The 18,420-nt window shown below is 39.6% G+C and overlaps 1 protein-coding gene across 4 annotated transcripts in view; it reads right to left on the bottom strand.

Annotated features, from left to right (window-relative positions):
• The window catches only part of TAF4B (TATA-box binding protein associated factor 4b), a 131,657-nt gene extending 120,966 nt beyond the window's left edge, over nucleotides 1-10,691 (bottom strand). For 2 of the 4 annotated variants that reach the window (XR_003437259.1, XM_027127653.1), the window contains exon 1: nucleotides 9,867-10,691. Coding sequence is in view for 3 of the 4 variants with exons in the window: in XM_027127653.1 (XP_026983454.1) it covers nucleotides 9,867-10,209 (343 nt within the window). In the remaining variant the exon portion in view is untranslated. The remainder of the gene's footprint in view (nucleotides 1-9,866) is intronic. The other 2 variants (XM_027127651.1, XM_027127652.1) reach the window with 1 other exon arrangement.
• Nucleotides 10,692-18,420: the final 7,729 nt, after the last annotated feature.

Here is an 18,420-nt window from a genome sequence, read left to right as displayed (position 1 = left end):
CTACATTGTGCCAAACTGGTTCCAATTTGCATACCCTCTAACCCAGTATTTCTAACGTAAAGAGATTGTTGTCCATGTAAGTAGGAGGTACAAACAAGAATATTCATAGCTGGAGTTCCATTTCTGGAATGGCAGCATGAAGAGCTCAATAAAGCCACTCCCCAGCAAAACAAGCATAACGTGAAAATTATTTTTAAAAACAACCATTTAAAGTCTTTGGAAATGCCCTAAGGCATACAGAAAATGACTAGACAATTATTAAAGAGAATCTACTAAAACTCAGAACAGCAAGAATCTGTGGCATCTGAACCATGACCCACTCCCTCTCCCTTCTCAGTTCAGGCATTGTGGACAACATAAGGCCTCCGTCTTTCCCAAACTCCCAGTTGAGGGCTATGGTATCTCCCTGGGAGAAGCAGGCCAGTAGCATTTCCCATCTCTGCCACCCCAACTTGCATACAGAAGAGAACAAATTTGAAATAAGTGCATCCAAGAGTTTCCAGGCTTCTTGTTTCACCCATCCCTACTCAGAAAGGGAAGGCTCTACCCCAGGGATGGCTCAGAGAATACTTGGGGCCCAATCACCCTCACCCCAGTTCTTTCATAGGGTGGAGGTCCCACACTGGAAGAGGTAAGCAGAGAAGACCAGAGGCTACCACCATGCCCAGTATCCCACTTCTAAAACATGGATATCACTCAGAAAGAAACATGCCACAGCCCTGGGTACTTGCTCCAAACATCTCCCAAAAGAAACTGACTTTATTTCCAACAGAGTGTGGGAAAGGTCAAGGCTAAGGTCACTCTCAAGTACAACAGAACAATTAAAAGGTTTCTGGTATCTTCATGACAGATATAAGCTAAGTCACAGGCATATCTCCAGTTTATCAGAGAGAACAAGATAAAGAAACAACTAAGAAGGGTCCTTCTGGGGTGAGAACCTCAAGCAATGACCTCAAAAACTACCCCTTGTAAAGGAGTCCACATTTAATTGAATCAGACTATGGAGGAAGTTAGGCTCTAGGGCACTGTTGAAAACAAGAGGGTAACTGGCTGGCAGTGAGGAGCCTAACAGCTATGCATGACACCAGCTGAAGCAGAAATCTTAACAGAGAGATCAGAGAAAGAAACAGTCAAAAAGAGCCCTGCTAAAACCACTGTCATCCCAGGGTGGCTGTGCTTATGCCCAAAGCTGTACACTGTGAGGAAAATAGACTTCACTAAAATAACACAGCCATTTAAAAAAATAAACAAACAAACAACAATAACCCACTCAGGGGAGTAAAGACCAGTATCTAGACTTGCTATATTAGTTTTGGGGCTTCCCTGGTGGCGCAGTGGTTGAGAATCTGCCTGCCAATGCAGGGGACACGGGTTCGAGCCCTGGTCTGGGAGGATCCCACATGCCGCAGAGCAACTAGGCCTGTGAGCCACAACTACTGAGCCTGCGCGTCTGGAGCCTGTGCTCTGCAACAAGAGAGGCTGTGATAGTGAGAGGCCTGTGCACCGTGACAAAGAGTTGACCCCGCTTGCCACAACTAGAAAAAGCCCTCACACAGAAATGAAGACCCAACACAGCAAAAATAAATAAATTAATTAATAAACTCCTACCCCCAACATCTTCTTTAAAAAAAAGAAAAAATATATATATATATTAGTTTTGCTTAACAAATTACAAGACATACAAAGAAAAAGAAAAGTGTGACACAGAAAAAGGCAGGCAACAGAAACCACCTATGAGGGACTAGATGTTAGATTTAACAAAGACATCAAAGTAACTGTTATAAATATGTCAAGAAGCTAAAGGAAATCATGCTTAAAGAAGGAAGATATGATGATGATGATCTCAACAAATAGAGAATAACATTAGAGAAATAAATATCACAAAAAAAGGAATTCTGTAGTTAAAAAGTACAATAACTGAGGGCTTCCCTGGTGGCACAGTGGTTGAGAGTCTGCCTGCCAATGCAGGGGACATGGGTTCATGCCCCGGTCCGGGAGGATCCCACATGCCGCAGAACAGCTAGGCCCGTGAGTCACGGCCGCTGAGCCTGCGCGTCTGGAGCCTGTGCTCCGCAACGGGAGAGGCCACAACAGTGAGAGGCCCGCGTACCGCAAAAAAAAAAAAAAAAAGTACAATAATTGAAATAAAAATTTCACTAGAGAGGCTTAACAGCGGACTTGAATGAACAGAAGATAAGTCAGTGAACTTGAAGATAGTTCAATAGAGATTATGCAATCCAAAGAACTGAGAGAAAAAAGAATGAAGAAAAATGAACAGAGCTTCATAGAAACGCGGGACAATGATAGGCGCACCAACGTAGGCATAGTGTGAGTACCAGAAAGAGTGGGAGAGGGAGGGGAAGGAGGGAGGGGGGGGAGAGAAAGAGAGAGAGAGAGAGAGATAGGAACAGAAAAAATATTCAAAGAAATAATGGCTGACAATTTCCCAAATTTGATGAAAAATAATCTAAACATCCATCCAAGTAGCTCAACAAACTCTAAGTAAGATAAATGCAAAGAGATCCACACCAAGACACAATATGATAAAAATGTACAAAGAGAAAATCTTGAGAACACCAGGAGAAAAATGTACAAGAGTACTGCATTAATAGGATTAACAGTTAACTTCTCATTAGAAACAATGGAGGCCAGACAGCAGGGGTATGACACATTCCACTTGCTGGGGAAAAAACAAAAAAAAACAACTATCAACCAACAAGCAGACATTCCCTGAAAATATCTGTCAAAAAAGGAGACAAAATAAAGACATCCTAGACTGGGATTGACATATACACACTACTATATATAAAATAGATAACTAATAAGAACCTACTGTATAGCACAGGGAACTCTACTCGATACTCTGTAATGGCCTATATGGGAAAAGAATCTAAAAACAGAGTAGATATATGTATATGTAAAACAGATTCACTTTGCTGTACACCTGAAACTAACACAGCATTGTAAATCAAATATACCCCAATAAAAACGTAAAAAAAAAGACATCCTCCTTAGAGGACTGAGTGCTAGCAGACAAACCAGACAGGAAATACTAAATGAAGTTCTTCAGGCTGAAAACAAGAGACTCCAGAAACAACTCAAATTCACATGAAAAGGGCACTGGTAAAGTTAATTATATAATTTATATGCATATTACTGCTTTATCTTAATGGGTTTAAAAAACAACTATATAGAACAATATATATAATTGTATTCTTGAACCTACAACATATTAGAAATGTAATATATTTGTGAACAATAACACAAAGAAAGTGGTCAGGAGCAAAGTTGTACTGCACTAGGGAAATGACTTCAGATGGTAACTGGAATCTATAGGAACAAATGAAGAAAACTAGGAATGGTAAATAAGAAGGTAATAAAACAAATGCTACAAATATATCCTTGTGCTCCTTTCTTCTGTCAGCATCTTTAAAAGACATGTAATTACATAAGGTAATAATTATAACAAGGTATTGTTGGGTTTGTAACATATCTAGATGCAATATGTAGAGCAATAATAGCACAAAAATAAAAAAGAGGGAAATGAGCTAAAGAGGAAAAATGTTTCTACATCTCACTGAAACAAGTTAATATAAATGTGAAGTAAATTCTAATAAGATGTATATTGTAAGCCCAAGAGCAATCACTAAAAAATATATATATTCTTTTTTTTTTTTTTTTTTTGCGGTACGCGGGCTTCTCACTGTTATGGCCTCTCCTGTTGTGGAGCACAGGCTCCAGACGCACAGGCTCAGCGGCCATGGCTCACGGGCCCAGCTGCTCCACGGCATGTGGGATCTTCCCGGACCAGGGCACGAACCCGTGTCCCCTGCATCGGCAGGCAGACTCTCAACCACTGCGCCACCAGGGAAGCCCAAAATATATATATTCTTAAAAAATATTATAAAGGAATTAAAATGTTACACTAGAAAATATTCACTTAATGCAAAGGAAAGAGGGAACAGAGGAAGAACAAATAAGAGAAAATATATAGAAACAAAAGTAAATGGCAGGCTTAAACCCAACTATATCAGTAACATTAAATGTGAATGGATTAAATAATCCAATCAAAAGGCAAAAAGTGTCACACCCAATTATAAAATAGGATTCAACTATATGCTGCCTACAGAAGACACACTTTAGACTCAAAGACACTAAAAAGGTCAAAGTAAAAGGACAGAAAAGACATATCATCCAACAGCAACCGTAAGAAAACTGGAGTGGCCATACTAATATCAGATAATAGAGTAAAACATAATGTGTTACTGGAGATAAAGAGGGGTACTTTATAATTGATAAAACAGCCAATGGATCAGGAAGATTTAACAATTACAAACATATATGCACCAAACAACAAAGCCCAAAATATATGAAGAAAAGTTGACATAAACGAAGGAAAAAATAGAGAATTCAACAATAATACTTGCGAGACCTCAACACTCTACTTTCAATGAAAGATAGATGTCTAGGTAGAAGATCAACTAGGAAATCAAATACTTGAACAACACTATAAACCAACCATACCTAAAACACATCAATAGTATACTCCACCCAACAACAGCATTCTTCTTAAGTGTATGTGGAACAGTCTCAGGATAGACTACATGCTAGGATATAAAACAAGTTTAAATAAATTTAAAAGGACTGAACTCATACAATGTGTGGTCTCCAACTACAATGGAGTGAAATTAGAAATCAGTAACAAAAAGAAATTAGGGGAACTCACAAATATGTAGAAATTAATTACTGCTAAGTAGCCAGTTGGTCAAGGGAAACTGGACTATACTTTGAGATGAATGAAAATGAAGACACAACATACCCAAATTTATGTGATGCAGCTAAAGTAGTGTTTAAGGAAAATTTATACAGCTGACCCTAGACAACATGGGGGTTGGAGGTACTGACGCCCCACACCCCTGTTCCGTTGAAAATCTGCATGTATCTTTACAGTTGGCCCTCCATATCTGAAGTTCAGCATCCACAGATTCAACTGATTGCAGCTCATGTAGTAGCATAGTATGCGCTTATTGAAAAAAATCTGAGTATAAGTGGACCTGTGCAGTTCAAACCTGTGTTGTACACAAGTGAACTGTTGTTGTAAATCCCTCTATTTTAAAAGAAGGATTAGGGCTTCCCTGGTGGCGTAGTGGTTAAGAATCCGCCTGCCAATGCAGGGAACGCGGGTTCAAGCCCTGGTCGAGGAAGATCCCACATGCCATGGAGCAACTAAGCCCGTGCACCACAACTACTGAGTCTGCGCTCTAGAGCCTGCGAGCCACAACTACTGAAGCCCGTGCACCTAGAGCTCGTGCTCTGCAACAAAAGAAGCCACCACAATGAGAAGCCCGCGCACCACAATGAAGAGTAGCCCCTGCTTGCCGCAACTAGAGAAAGCCCGCGTGCAGCAATGAAGACCCAACACAGCCAAAAATAGATAAATAAATTTATATATTAAAAAAAAGATCTGAGGAGATGTGGGAAGCCCTGAAGGATTTCAAGTAGGAGAGACATTATTATATTTGCATTTCAAAAAAAAATAAAAGAAAAGAACGATTATTTGAATTAATAACTTATCTTAAGACATTGGGGAAAAAAGCAAAATAAAAACTATAGCAAGCAGACGAAAGAAAATTAATAAAGATTAGAGCAGGGATCAATAGAATAGAGAATAGAAAAACAACTGAGAAAAATCAAAACAAAAGTTGGTTCTCTGAACAGACCAACAAAATTGACAAATCTTTACCTAGATTAACTAAGAGAAAAGGAGAGAAGGCTCAATCTGCTAAAATTAGGAATGAAAGAGGGGATATGACCACTAATCTTACAGAAAGAAGGATTATAACAGAATACTATGACCTATTATAAACCAATAAATTGGATAAATAATATGAAATTGACAAATTCCTAGAAACACATAAACTACTAAAACTAACTTAAGAAAATGGGCAACCTGAATAGATCTCTAACAAACACAGATTGAATTAATAATCAAAAATAGTATCCACAAGATAAGCTCAGTTCCAGATGGCTTCACTGATGAATTCTACCAAACATCTAAGGAAAAATAAATCCTTCACAGATTCTTCTAAAAAACAGAAGAGGGGCTTCCCTGGTGGCGCAGTGGTTGAGACTCCGCCTGCCGATGCGGGGGACGCGGGTTTGTGACCCGGTCGGGGAGGATCCCACATGCTGCGGAGCGGCTGCGCCCGTGGGCCATGGCCGCTGAGCCTGCGCGTCCGGAGCCTGTGCTCTGCAGCGGGAGAGGCCACAACAGTGAGAGGCCCGCGTACCGCAAAAAAAAATAAAAAAAACAGAAGAGGAAACGTGTCAATTCATTCTGTAAGGTCGGTATTACCCTGATATTAAAACCAAAGACATCACATGAAAACTAGAGACCAATATGTCTTATGTATACCAATGCAAAAATTCTCAACGGAGTACTACCAACTGAATCCAGCAACATTTAAAAAGTGTTATACCCTATGACCAAGTGATATTTATCTCAGTATGCAAGGTTGGTTTAAGACCCACAGTGAACACCATACTTAGTGGTGAAAGACTAAATGCTTTTCCCCTAAGATCAGGAACATTTGAGATGAGGAATGAGACAAAGATGCCTACAATCATTATCACTTTTATTTAACATTATACTGAGAGTTCTAACCAGGGAAATTAAGCAAGAAAATAAAATAAAAGGCATCCAGAATAGAAAGTAAAACTATCCACATATATTATGATCTTCTATATAAAAATCCAAACAAATCCACGAAAAAAGCCATTAAAATTAATAAACAAGTTCAGCTAGGAAGAGGATACAAGATCAATTTTAAAAAATCAACTGTATTTCTATACATTTACAATGACTAACTATAAATGGAATTAAGAAAAAAAAATCTATTTACAATAGCATCAAAAATAATATACTTTAGGAATAAATTTAAGAAAATAAGTGCAAAAGCAATACTGTGGAAACTACAAACTGTTGCTGAAAGAAATTAAACATCTAAATAAATGGAAAGGTATCCCATGTTTGTGGACTGAGAGACTTATACTTACTTTGCAGGACAGTTAAAGGGATCAAATGAGACAATATGAGCAAATTTATGAATTTTAAAGTTATTGGTGGTAGTTGTTATTAATGCCTTAAGGTCCACAACCTTTGAGTCTTTCTAACTCAAATATGAGTTAAAGCGACTTCACAGCCTTTGAAATCCAAACTGTGGAGGGCGCATATGGTGAACACTGAAGACAACTGCCTCTCATTTCATGACGTCCAGGAGCACTGTTACAACTGTGGGAGCAGATGATCATGTAATATTCCTTTGATAAAGCTAGGGTGGAAACAAGAACCACGAAGATTATCCAGGAACTAATTCAGGAATTTGAGAAATGCAAAACCTATACCATGTCTCAGCATGAAGGAGTTGATGAAAAAGGACCAGAACCATTTCACAAGCAACTTTTCACAAACTTCTGTATAGTAAGACTGAGAAGCAGAATTTATGAAGCACAGTCTATGACATAAAAGAAGCAATCAAGTCCTTACTCATCACTCTGAAATACATTATAGAAGAGACACAGAATAGCAAAAACGGAAAGAGCCACAGTCTGGTCTAAATCCCACAAATTCATAAAAAAGAAGACTGAAGAGATTACCAAAAATATTCAACAGAATAATCTTCAGGGCTTTGCTACAGTTTCTTTCATTTCCTCACAATGCCCCCCTTTTTGTTTCCAGCTCCTGCTCCCTAGAAAAACCTGTGGTGCATATGCATATTTTTTTAAAACTAGTTCTGTTCACAGAGGAAATTCTGAAGTAAAGAGAAATCAAATACTTATTCATTACCTTGGGAAAATCAGAGCTGACTCCTATGTAATTTAAGCATCCTTGAGCAATCCTCTGCTAATCCTCAGTATATAAAAGAAGTAGAACAAGACCTTTTTAAAATGTTATTTTAATCAGTGTTTCTGTGTCATTCCTCAAGTATTGGTTATCTTATTGTGCATCTGTGAGAGCACAAATATGAGTATGTTCTTCTGCCACACCTCAGCAGAAATTCCAAAAGCTGCTCTTCAAGGTAACTTCTCACCTCCTCTCTAAATAACAACTAAAGGCAATTTATCTCCTCTCTTTTGTGGGAGTTTATCCATGGTCGACAGCATAACAAGTTATAGTGTAGTGCATACTTAGGCTGTGGTCCCGGTTTGCTGCTGTTTTGCTCTAGCAAGTTTCAGTTTTTGTTTCTCTGTGTAATAAAAAGATCAGGTTCTAAAATGCTATAAATCGCCTTTTAACATTGCTATGCAAGGAGGCATATTGTACACACACCAAGTGGTAAGCACAGTGTTGCGGAAAGAGTAGAGTTAAACAGACCTGAATTCAAATTCCCTGTGACATCTATGACTTGTCTGGCATTGGGCAAATTCTTTACCCTCAGAGACCTTTTTCCTTATTTGCTATCTATCTATTATGACCAGCAAACAAAAGAATATAAATAATGTATAAAAATAATAATGGATGAAAAGTGCCCAGCAATATAATGTTGTATGTCAATTGTAGCTCAATTTTTTAAAAAAGTGCTTAGCACAGTACGCCCTCAATAAATGATCCATTCCCACTTACCAGCAAGTTTCCACTCCTGAAAGTTCTTCTCTCTTAATACTTTTTTGATTGTTTCTAAACCAACTTCACTGACTAGATAGGAATTTTGTTTTTAACAAATTAGGAGTAATTTCATTCAAACACATTCATAGCTACTTTATAAGAGTGCATGTAGGAGGACAATTTAGAGCCAGCAGAAAATGTATCCAGTGGTGCACACAGCCTTAAGTGTAGGTACCTCGTGTACAATACAAAACTAAAACACAGCTACAACAGAACATTAGGTACAAAAGAGGCACCCTCATTTTGCTAGGGGAAACTGACATCACGTGAACCAAATGCTTCCACTTCTTTACCACCTTTGGGGGTCAGAGTTCCCATTGCTGCTCAGCAAAATACATAGAAAATAATCAAATTATGAGTAGAGTTTTTTTCCAAAGAAGATAACACGTGCTTTTTTTCCCCACTGAAATTCCAAGTGACTTTCATTTGAGGAAAGAAAACAAGGTAGACACTCCAACACCATTCTGCATATTTACAATATGCAAATGATCACAAAGCAAAACCTTTGTCTCAGTCGTGAAAAACAGCCCCACAGAGTACACTCTAGTATAAAAAGTAGTCACAGGCTCATCAACGGTAGCATTCACACAATGCTTCACAAATAACCACCTCATGGCTCGGACCTGTCAACTCTGGCATTTGCTCCCTGTGAAAGGGCTCCTTCTAACTCAAAGTTACTTACAATCATCACACATCTGAAAATTGTACGGGAAGCAACGTTATTCATTTCTAAGCAGTAAACTTACTTAGGCTTGTTTAAATTTAAAATTCACTTTCGGTCTTAACACACAAGAGCCTTTTAAAAACACTTTTTTTTAAACATAGTAATCTAAGCGTGTGGATATAAAAATTGATCCTTTCTCCATATGAAAATAAACTTTAGCGATACTCCTTATCTTCCCGCACCTAAGAGCCAGTGCCTCAAAGGCCCTCCTGAACAGGCTGCTCCAGCTTTTCCTGTGTCACTTAAGGGAAAAGATGCTCTCTTTAAATAGGAAAAGAAAAACTATGCAGTAAGGACTCAAAGATGCTATCTTGACTGTAACGCCAAATCACTGCCCCGCAAAGTCAAGATTATGAAAGGTTCCCTTGGCTGAGTTTTTTAGAACTCCCAGCGAGAAGGCGCAATCCCGGGCTGCGACGTTTCCCGTGTCACCGCTGGCCGGCCCGAGGGATAAGCCGGAAAAGGTGAGCGACATACCTGGAGGAAGCTGAAAATTAGCAGGCAACTGGATTGTAGTGGTGTTGGGTGCTTTCACAGCGACAATCTGAGGAGCTGGCAGACGAGGGCCGCTGCTGAGTTTAGGAAGAGCACTGACAGGAGCCACTTTAGTCACCAGGGTCCCCACGGGGGACCGCAGCGGCTGGGGCGCCGTGGACTCCACGCAGACACTGACAGGAGCCTTAGTCACGGCGCCCAAGGCCACCGGAGTGCTCTCCACCCGGACTGGCAGAGCCGCGGCGGGGGCCATGGTCACGGTCCCGGAGGCGCCCACACCAGCTGGGGGAGCGGCGCCGGGCGGTTCTGTGAGGCCCGCGGGCATCCCCAGGTGGATCAGCGGCAGCTGAGGCGCCGCCGTTCCGGGAGCACAGGCGAGGGGACGCTTGACAAGCGGCAGCCGACTCCAGTGCAGTTCCGGCTCCACAGCATCGCTAGGGAGAGGCGCCGGGGCCGCCACACGAGTCAGTGACCGGCGCCGGCTGGACAGCGGGACCCCGGCGCTCCGGACCTTCCTCCAGATCGCGCGGCCCCGCCGGCAGCCACACCTGCTCGGCCGCTCGCCGCTTCCTCAGCGGCGCTCACACGTGCGCCGGCTCAACCCGGCCCCTCAGTCTCGCGACCAGATGCAGCGGAGCCCGGCTGCGCGGCTCCCGGAAGGGCGTCACTTCGGCTCCCACCTTCCACCAAAACTCTGCGCGGCGGATTCCCCCGCCAGAAATTTCAAAACTACAAACCCAGAGCGGCCCAAAGCCCCCTACGCGCGCTCTGCACGGCCCCTCTGCGCGACCACGCCAGCCATGTTTATATAGCCACGCGGAGACCTCGCGCACGCGCACCAGCTGCCGCCGCTGCCCCGGGCTTCCCCCAGAATCCGGCCGCGTGATTGGCCACAGACTGGAATCGCGCTCGTGACGTCAGTAGGGACGGCTCCAGAGGGCGTTAGAATCCGCCTCTGAATCCTGAGGAAAGAGAGGCGAGTTGCCAGAAATCTACCACGTGGCGAGGCCGGACAGCACTTGGAAAACTGCGGTATCCGCGTTCTGCTCTCTCCTTGGTATCCCCAGTTGCGTGTTCCTTGAAGAGCCCGGACTATACTTTCCACAGCCTTCTACTTTTTAAGGAAACAGTGTGGAAGACCGATTTCAGAGAACGATAACAAAGTAAGAACTCAATCACGCTTCCTCACTGTTTTTCTGCGGGCTTGGCTGTATAGCGTCGTTAGAATGAGCATTGCATTTGACACTGTGAAAAAAAACCTTCCATTTCTTTCTTTTAAATGTTTAAGCATGGCGTATAATTTTACAGTCTGTAAAATGTGTCTATTTTCGTATAATTAATTTAGGGTTGAGCTGCCCCAAGGGAAAATCTCTTTCTTCCTTGGCGTTGCTGTAGATGTCTCCGTCACCTCTGAGCTTATTTAAGTTGTTTACATGTCTGTCTGCTAGGAAACTGGGACAGTGTCTTTTGATTCCTACATCCTCAGATTCTAGCGCTTAGATTTTAAGTGCAATGCTAGATATTCTTTGAATAAGTGAAAAGAGTGTGGCAAATGAATCAATAATACAAGTAAAATATGGGAAAACTTGCCCCTTAGAGATCTAATCAGAGAAGATGCCTTGATTTCAGGCTGGTGTCCTAATATTATATATTTTAGGAACTGACACTATACTGAATGAGATAGATTATGCAGGTAGGCAGGCAACGTGACCTTTACGGCTTCTAGTTCTGTCCCACCCTGTATGTTCCAACAGACAGGATCTACTCACAGTCCTCACACGTCACTGCATTTGCCATCTCCCACATCTCAGCCAGTCCAAATCAAGAACCCATCTCATGACCCAAATCAATCGCAACATTCCCCATTTTATGAAGACTTACTTGATCACTTACCTTACAGAAAACCCCTCCAAGTGGAGTTGAAGAGAGGAAAACTAAATTTATTGAGCACTTTTTGCGTGCTGGTCTTAGGAGATACCTTTCTTTCGCCTTTCTTTCTTTTTTTATTTCTTTCTTTCTCTTTCTCTCTTTCTCTCCCTCCCTCTTTCTTTCTTTACCACCTCATTTTACTGACTTAAAAACTGTAAGAGTAGTTTATCTATGAATCTGGGAATCTAACCAGTCTGTATGAAGCCAAAGTACATCTCTTTCCACTACTCCACAAATGTCTGATTCATCTTATATCCTCCATTGCCACTGGCAAAATGCCTTGCACAGAAAAGGTATTTAATAAATAATTTGCTAAGTGAATGAGTTAAATGGAGCCATGCAACATTTTCAGTGAAGCAAAACCATCTAGTGCATTTGAATCTTAGACCTGCTTTTTACTAGATAGGCAAATTGTTTAGCCTTGGTTTTTCTCTCTCCGTGTAGTATAGTTCAGTGAATGCTAGAGGAAGGAAGGCTCAGAAGTTTGCTCTGAGAACTACCCTTTTCTAAACTTCCATTAAACCCCACCTCCAACTCACATACTTTATTTAGGTATGTAAATAACCTCTATCAAGTTACTAAGAGGCTTGACTTGAGGAAGTATACTTTCTTTTTAAGGTGACCTTGAACATTTTTCTTTTATGTTTGCTTTATAATTTGCCTTGCTAATGGAAACTTTAATTTTCTAGTTGAAAAAAATACACTCCTCCTTACCCAGCACTTGTCCTGATATTTGGAGTTTAGCAATAATTATGTTTAGTACATTTCCTTCCTATAGAAACTTATAATAATAAAATAGGATACATAGGAAGGCAAAATGCATTTTGTCTCTATGTAAGAAAAGAAAAAATGTAGGGGGAAGATTATATCTTGATTTTATTAGATTTATCTGTTAAAATATTTGTAAAATTAAAGATGTTGAAAAATACTTATTCATTTACCTTCTGTCTTAGTCCAGAGTACTAATCCCATTCATGAGGGTTCCACTGTCATAATTTTACACCTCCCAAAAGCCCCACCTACTAATACCATCACCTTTGGGAATTAGGATTTCAAAATACGAATTTTGGGGAGACACAAACATTCAGATTATAGCGACTTCTAAATGATGGACTCAGTCATTAATTGTCCAAATATTCTGCTTATCAACTCAGGTAATAAAACAAAATTGAACAAATATAAAATTTATGTTCTGAATATTTTACTATTTTACATACAAACACACAAACATAATTTAACTAGGGTACAGTTATCGAGTGGACAATGTAAGTTTTTCTTATTGTCCACTTGATTTTACAAGTACATACAGTCTCTTCACAAAATGAATAAAAGTTTACTACTCTAGAATTTAAGTAGGAAACCTTCTTTATCAGTGAAATGAGACCAGCTGAAAAATCTGCCGGAGAAAACATAACTGTTTGACTAAGATGGCTATGGCCTCAGCTTCAAAACGAGCCAGGAACAACTGTGTGCCTTCAAGTTCTATGCCTTGAACCTAGTCCCAGTATCTATGTTTTGCATCAGAGCATTTAAATACTTTCTGCAACAGAACACCACTCTGTCATTCCCTTCCTCTTAAAGGAATGTGACTCGAACTTTTTTTTTGGCCGCGCCACGTGGCTTGCAGGATCCCAGTCAAGGATCGAACCTGGGCTCCTGGCACAGAGTCCTAACCACTAGACCACCAGGGAATTCCTGTGGTCCAGACTCTTAAAGAGTTTTGACTTTATGAATGATTTCCAGTTTTGGTGGCTTCATTAAAGATTCAGTGAAGTTTGAGACACTTTTTAACATTTTTAGTGTTTGAAATCTTGCTCTTAGAAAAAGTGAATGCAGCTGAATGATCCTAACATAAGAGATCCATTCACACTATGGAATATTACTTAGCGTTAAGATTTACACATTTAGGGACTTCCCTAGTGGCTCAGTGGTTAAGAAACCGTCTGCCAATGCAGATTCAAGCCCTGGTCCAGGAAGATCCCACATGCTGCAGAGCAACTAGGCCCATGTGCCATAACTACTGAGCCTGTGCTCTGGAGCCCGCGGGCCACAATTACTGAGCCCATGTACCACAACTACAGATGCCTAGAGCCCTGCTCCGCAACAAGAGAGGCCACTGCAATGAGAAGCCCACGCACCGCAACGAAGCGTTGCCCCTGCTCGCCACAACTGGAGAAGGCCCACGCGCAGCAGCAAAGATCCAACTCAACCAAAAACAAATAAATAAATAAAATTTATTTTTAAAAAAAAAGAGATTTACACATTTAGAGGTACATTTATGGAAAAATGATCATGGTATATTGTTAAATTTTTTAAAAGGTTATAAAATAGTATGCAAAGTATGACTCCATTTTTTTGTAAATTAAAACAAATTTTTAATCAATAAGCAGATTAGATATATACTCAGAAGAAAATCTAGATTATACACCAAACCCTTAACAGAGGACATCTCTATTTGGAGATACTCTAAGCGATCCTTTTTTTTTTTTTTTAATTTTTATTGAAGTATAGTTGCTTTACAATATTGTGTTAGTTTCTACTGTACAGCAAAGTGAATCAGCTATAAGTATACATATATCCCCTCGTTTTTGGATTTCCTTCCCATTTAGGTCACCATGGAGCATTGAGTAGAGTTCCCTGTACTATGCAGTAGGTTCTCATTAGTTAACTAAGTGATCCTTTTTAAAAGAAATTCTGTGTATTTTCTAATTCTTTTAACAATGAATGAATAGTATTTACATAACATAGTCAAAAATTAACACAAGCTTTTTCTTAAACTATGTATTCTTAGTAACAATTGAAATCTGTAAACACAGCTAAGTACTCCCTAGTCTCCTTCGCATAGCATCCAAGAAACTTCACTGAACTTCACCAAGCTGGGAACCTTCCACTGGCCCATATGTACCTACGGGAATTTCCCAAATACCCCCAAACTTTCTCTCAACTTTATGCCTTTTCATACATTGGTTCACATCCCTTCAAAGACCTTCCGCATCTGAAACATGTTCTACCTGGCCAATTCCTATTTGGCCTTCAACAGGCTACAGCCTACACTGGATGAATTCAGTGCCTCTTTCGTCTCTCATAGCACACTGTAGTATCTGAGTTGTTTTTCTTGTCTATCCTCTCTCACTAAATTGTGAACTTCCTGATGTGTGAACTTCCATGTGAACTTCCATGACTGTGTCATGTTCATCTCAGAACCAGAAGAGAGAATCTAATACATAGTAGAAAGACAAAGAGTACTTCTCCGACTCCTATTCCAATCCCAACCTCTAGACTGGCTGCCAGGGGCAGGAATTCTGTCTTGTCTGTGTATTCCTGGTGTCTAATAGGAGGGTAATATTTCAGCTTTCTGTTCTCAGTCTATACTTTCCTTGGGTGATAACATTCACTTCCATGGCTTAATTTCTATCTATATGTTTATGACTTCCAGATCTATCTATCTTTGGCCCAGTTTCTCTCCTGGTTTCCAGACTTATGTAGACAGCTGCCTACTGTCTTCACCTGGATGGCCCACAGGTTCAAACTAAACTTATTCTGCCATCTTCAAACCTGCTTTTTCTTCTATGATCCTATTTCAGTGAACCAATGAACCCCTTTCCAGTTGCCTAAGATGTAAAATTAGGAACTGACCTTGAGTTTTCCCTCTTTTTCACCCCTGTTTCAATCAGTCTTAGATCCTGTCAATCCCAGCATCATATCTGTAATATCTCTGTGATCCATCAACTTCTCTCATTCCCACCATCACTCTTCTAGTTCAACCCAAGTGCACTCACTTAAATTATACTAACTGTGCTGTGTCCATGCCTCTAGCCTTGCCCCTCCATTCTATTCTGCAGTCTGCAATTAGAGAGACTTTTTTTTTTTCCAAAATGTTCCTTTAAGCACTAACATGGGAGTTACTATCATCATTCTTTGATTTAGGATTATTTTTCTTTCTTACTGAAAGGAACCTAAAAAGAAAACTATCTCTATATTTAACCATTTGTAATTCTATCATTCTGGCTGAATTCTAATTTTTGCATATTACTTTCTAATCCTTGTCCATTGTTTGCTTGTGAAGTATGATTTTGTATATAACTTATAGAACTTACCTTTGCCGAAATAATTTTCCATGCTTAAACATTTAAAGCAAGTCACTTGCATAGTTCCATACTTCTAAAATGTCTTCATAATAATCATTTTACACGTTTATGAAATACAAACACATAGTTGTTTGCATGTATAATTACAAATTATGATAAATGCTATGAAAGAAAAGAACAAGGTGCTTCAAAAGAGGGTAATGGATAGGATCTAATTTCGCTATGGAGATAGGGAAGTGTTCCAGGAATTAAAAAAATGCCTGTGAGACAACTAGGGGAAGGGTGGCCTAAATGACCTTTGGAGAGGCCAAAAGGGGCTTGACCACCTTCAGGGCTTAAAGGTCATGTGATGTGCAAATGAAAGCAATTGAAATATTTTAAGCAGAGGAGTAAATATGAATCAATTTACGTTTGAAAACTTTTTATTTGGAAATAATTTCAAATTTAGAGAAGAGCTGCAAGAAATAGTACTTAAAATTCCCATATTCTCTCCATCCAGATTCACCAATTTTAACATTTTGATTTGTTCATCACTTGCTCTGTCTCTTTGTGTGTAAGTGTGTGTGTGTATGCATATATAGTAAACATACTCACTCGATCCTCATTACTCACACATTCTGTATTTGCAAATTCAAATTCAAACCCCCTACCAAACCCCCTACCTAAAATTTATTTGTCCCTCCCCTCGTGCCCTGTGGTACTTGCAAGGTCTTTTGCAGACATTTGCAGAGGAGGGAAAATTTTAGTTGCCAAATGTGCACATTCCCAGGTGAGCTCAAACAAGGCTCTGCCTTCTTGTTTTAGCTCTCATACTGTAAACAAGTATCCTTTTTGCAGCCTATTTAGTGCCATGTTTTTCATATTTTTGTACTTTTTGTTGATGATGTCACTGTTTAAAATGGTGCTCAGGCACAGTGCTGAAGTGCTGTCTAGTGTTCCTAGGTTACATGCCTTACAGAGAATATATGTGTTAGATACGCTTCTTTCAGGCATGAGTTATAGTGCTATTGGTTGTGAGTTCAATGTTAATGAATCAACAATATATATTAAATAAGGTATCTTTAAACAGAAACACATAAGACATGTTGATACATTGAAGGGTGGAAAAAAAAACATGTTATGATCAGAGGCTTAGAGGAACCTAACTATGTATTTCCCCTAGTCACGATTTTTTAGTATTTGCTAATTCAGTGTTCTGTGACTTCATAGAACACAATCACCACAAATAATGAGAATCAATTCTATATACACTTTTCCCCTAAACTACTTGAAAGCAAGTTGCAGACTTACCCCATTACCCCCAAATACTTCAGTTTATATTTCCTAAAAACAAGGACTTATATAACCACAGTACAATTAACAAAAGTAGGAAATTTAACATTGATACAACTATTTAGTCAGCAGATCTTTAATCAACAGATCTTTTTCCATTTTGTCCCAATAATGTTTTTTATAGCAAATTTTTTTCTAATCCAGGATCCAATCCAGAATCTTTCATTGCATACAGTTTTATATCTCTTCAGTCTCCTTCAGTGTAGAACAGTTCTCTGCCTTTCTTTTTCATGATATTGCCATTTTTGAAAACGACAGGCCCTTTATTTTGTAGAATGTCCTCAATTGGGTTTGTTTGTTGTTTCCTCATGATCAGATTCAGGTTATGCATTTTGACAGGAATACTGCATGAGTGATGTTATGTCCTCTGTGTCACATTAGGAGATACATTATGTAAGTTTACGTTATTACTGTTTACCTTAAATTTGATCACTTGTCTATGTTGGTATTCGCCAAGTTTCTCACCATAAAGTTAACTGTTTTTCCTCTTTGTATTTAATAAGCAATGTGGTAGGACATATTTTGAGACTATATAAATATGCTGTTCTTCATCAAGCTTTGCCTTATAATTTTAGCATCCATTAATGACTTGGCTGAATCAGTTATTACTATGATGGCCGCAAAATAGTGATTTTTTAAAACTCATTTCTTCTACATTATTGTTTGACATTCTACTGAAAGAAATAGTTTTCCCATTTCTCTTATGTATGTATCAGCATGGATTCATGCATTCTTTTTTAGTCAATGGGCTATGATCGGTAATTGCCATGACTTATTTTGATTCTCAAATTGTCCGAGATTTGGACAGTGAGAACTCCTTTTTAAGTTGTTTCCTGTATCCTTTTGATGTACCCCCATCATTTTCTGAGTAATGTACATTCTTAAAAGACCATTCTAGTTATTATATGGAGAATGGACTTGGGGAAGGCAAAAGAAGCAACAAAGAAACTAGTTGGATGGCTCTTGCAGGTGAGAGATGATGGCAGCTTGAAATCAGTTGGTAGCAGTGGACAGATTTGAAGTATATCTTGGAGGTAAAAATCTGTGGGTGTTAGTGGTAAATTGAGTAAAGTAGCTTAGGGAGTGGAAGGTGTTAAGAATGACTAACATTTCTAGCTTGAGAAATTGGGTGGATGGTGATTGCATTCACAGCCATGGGGAAGATTGGAGATGGAGCAGCTCTGATG

This window comes from Aethalodelphis obliquidens, unplaced genomic scaffold (genome assembly GCF_003676395.1).
Source record: "Aethalodelphis obliquidens isolate GAN/ISIS:26980383/991018 unplaced genomic scaffold, ASM367639v1 scaffold32, whole genome shotgun sequence".
NCBI lineage: Eukaryota > Metazoa > Chordata > Mammalia > Artiodactyla > Delphinidae > Aethalodelphis > Aethalodelphis obliquidens.
This window is presented reverse-complemented; position numbering and strand designations above follow the sequence as displayed.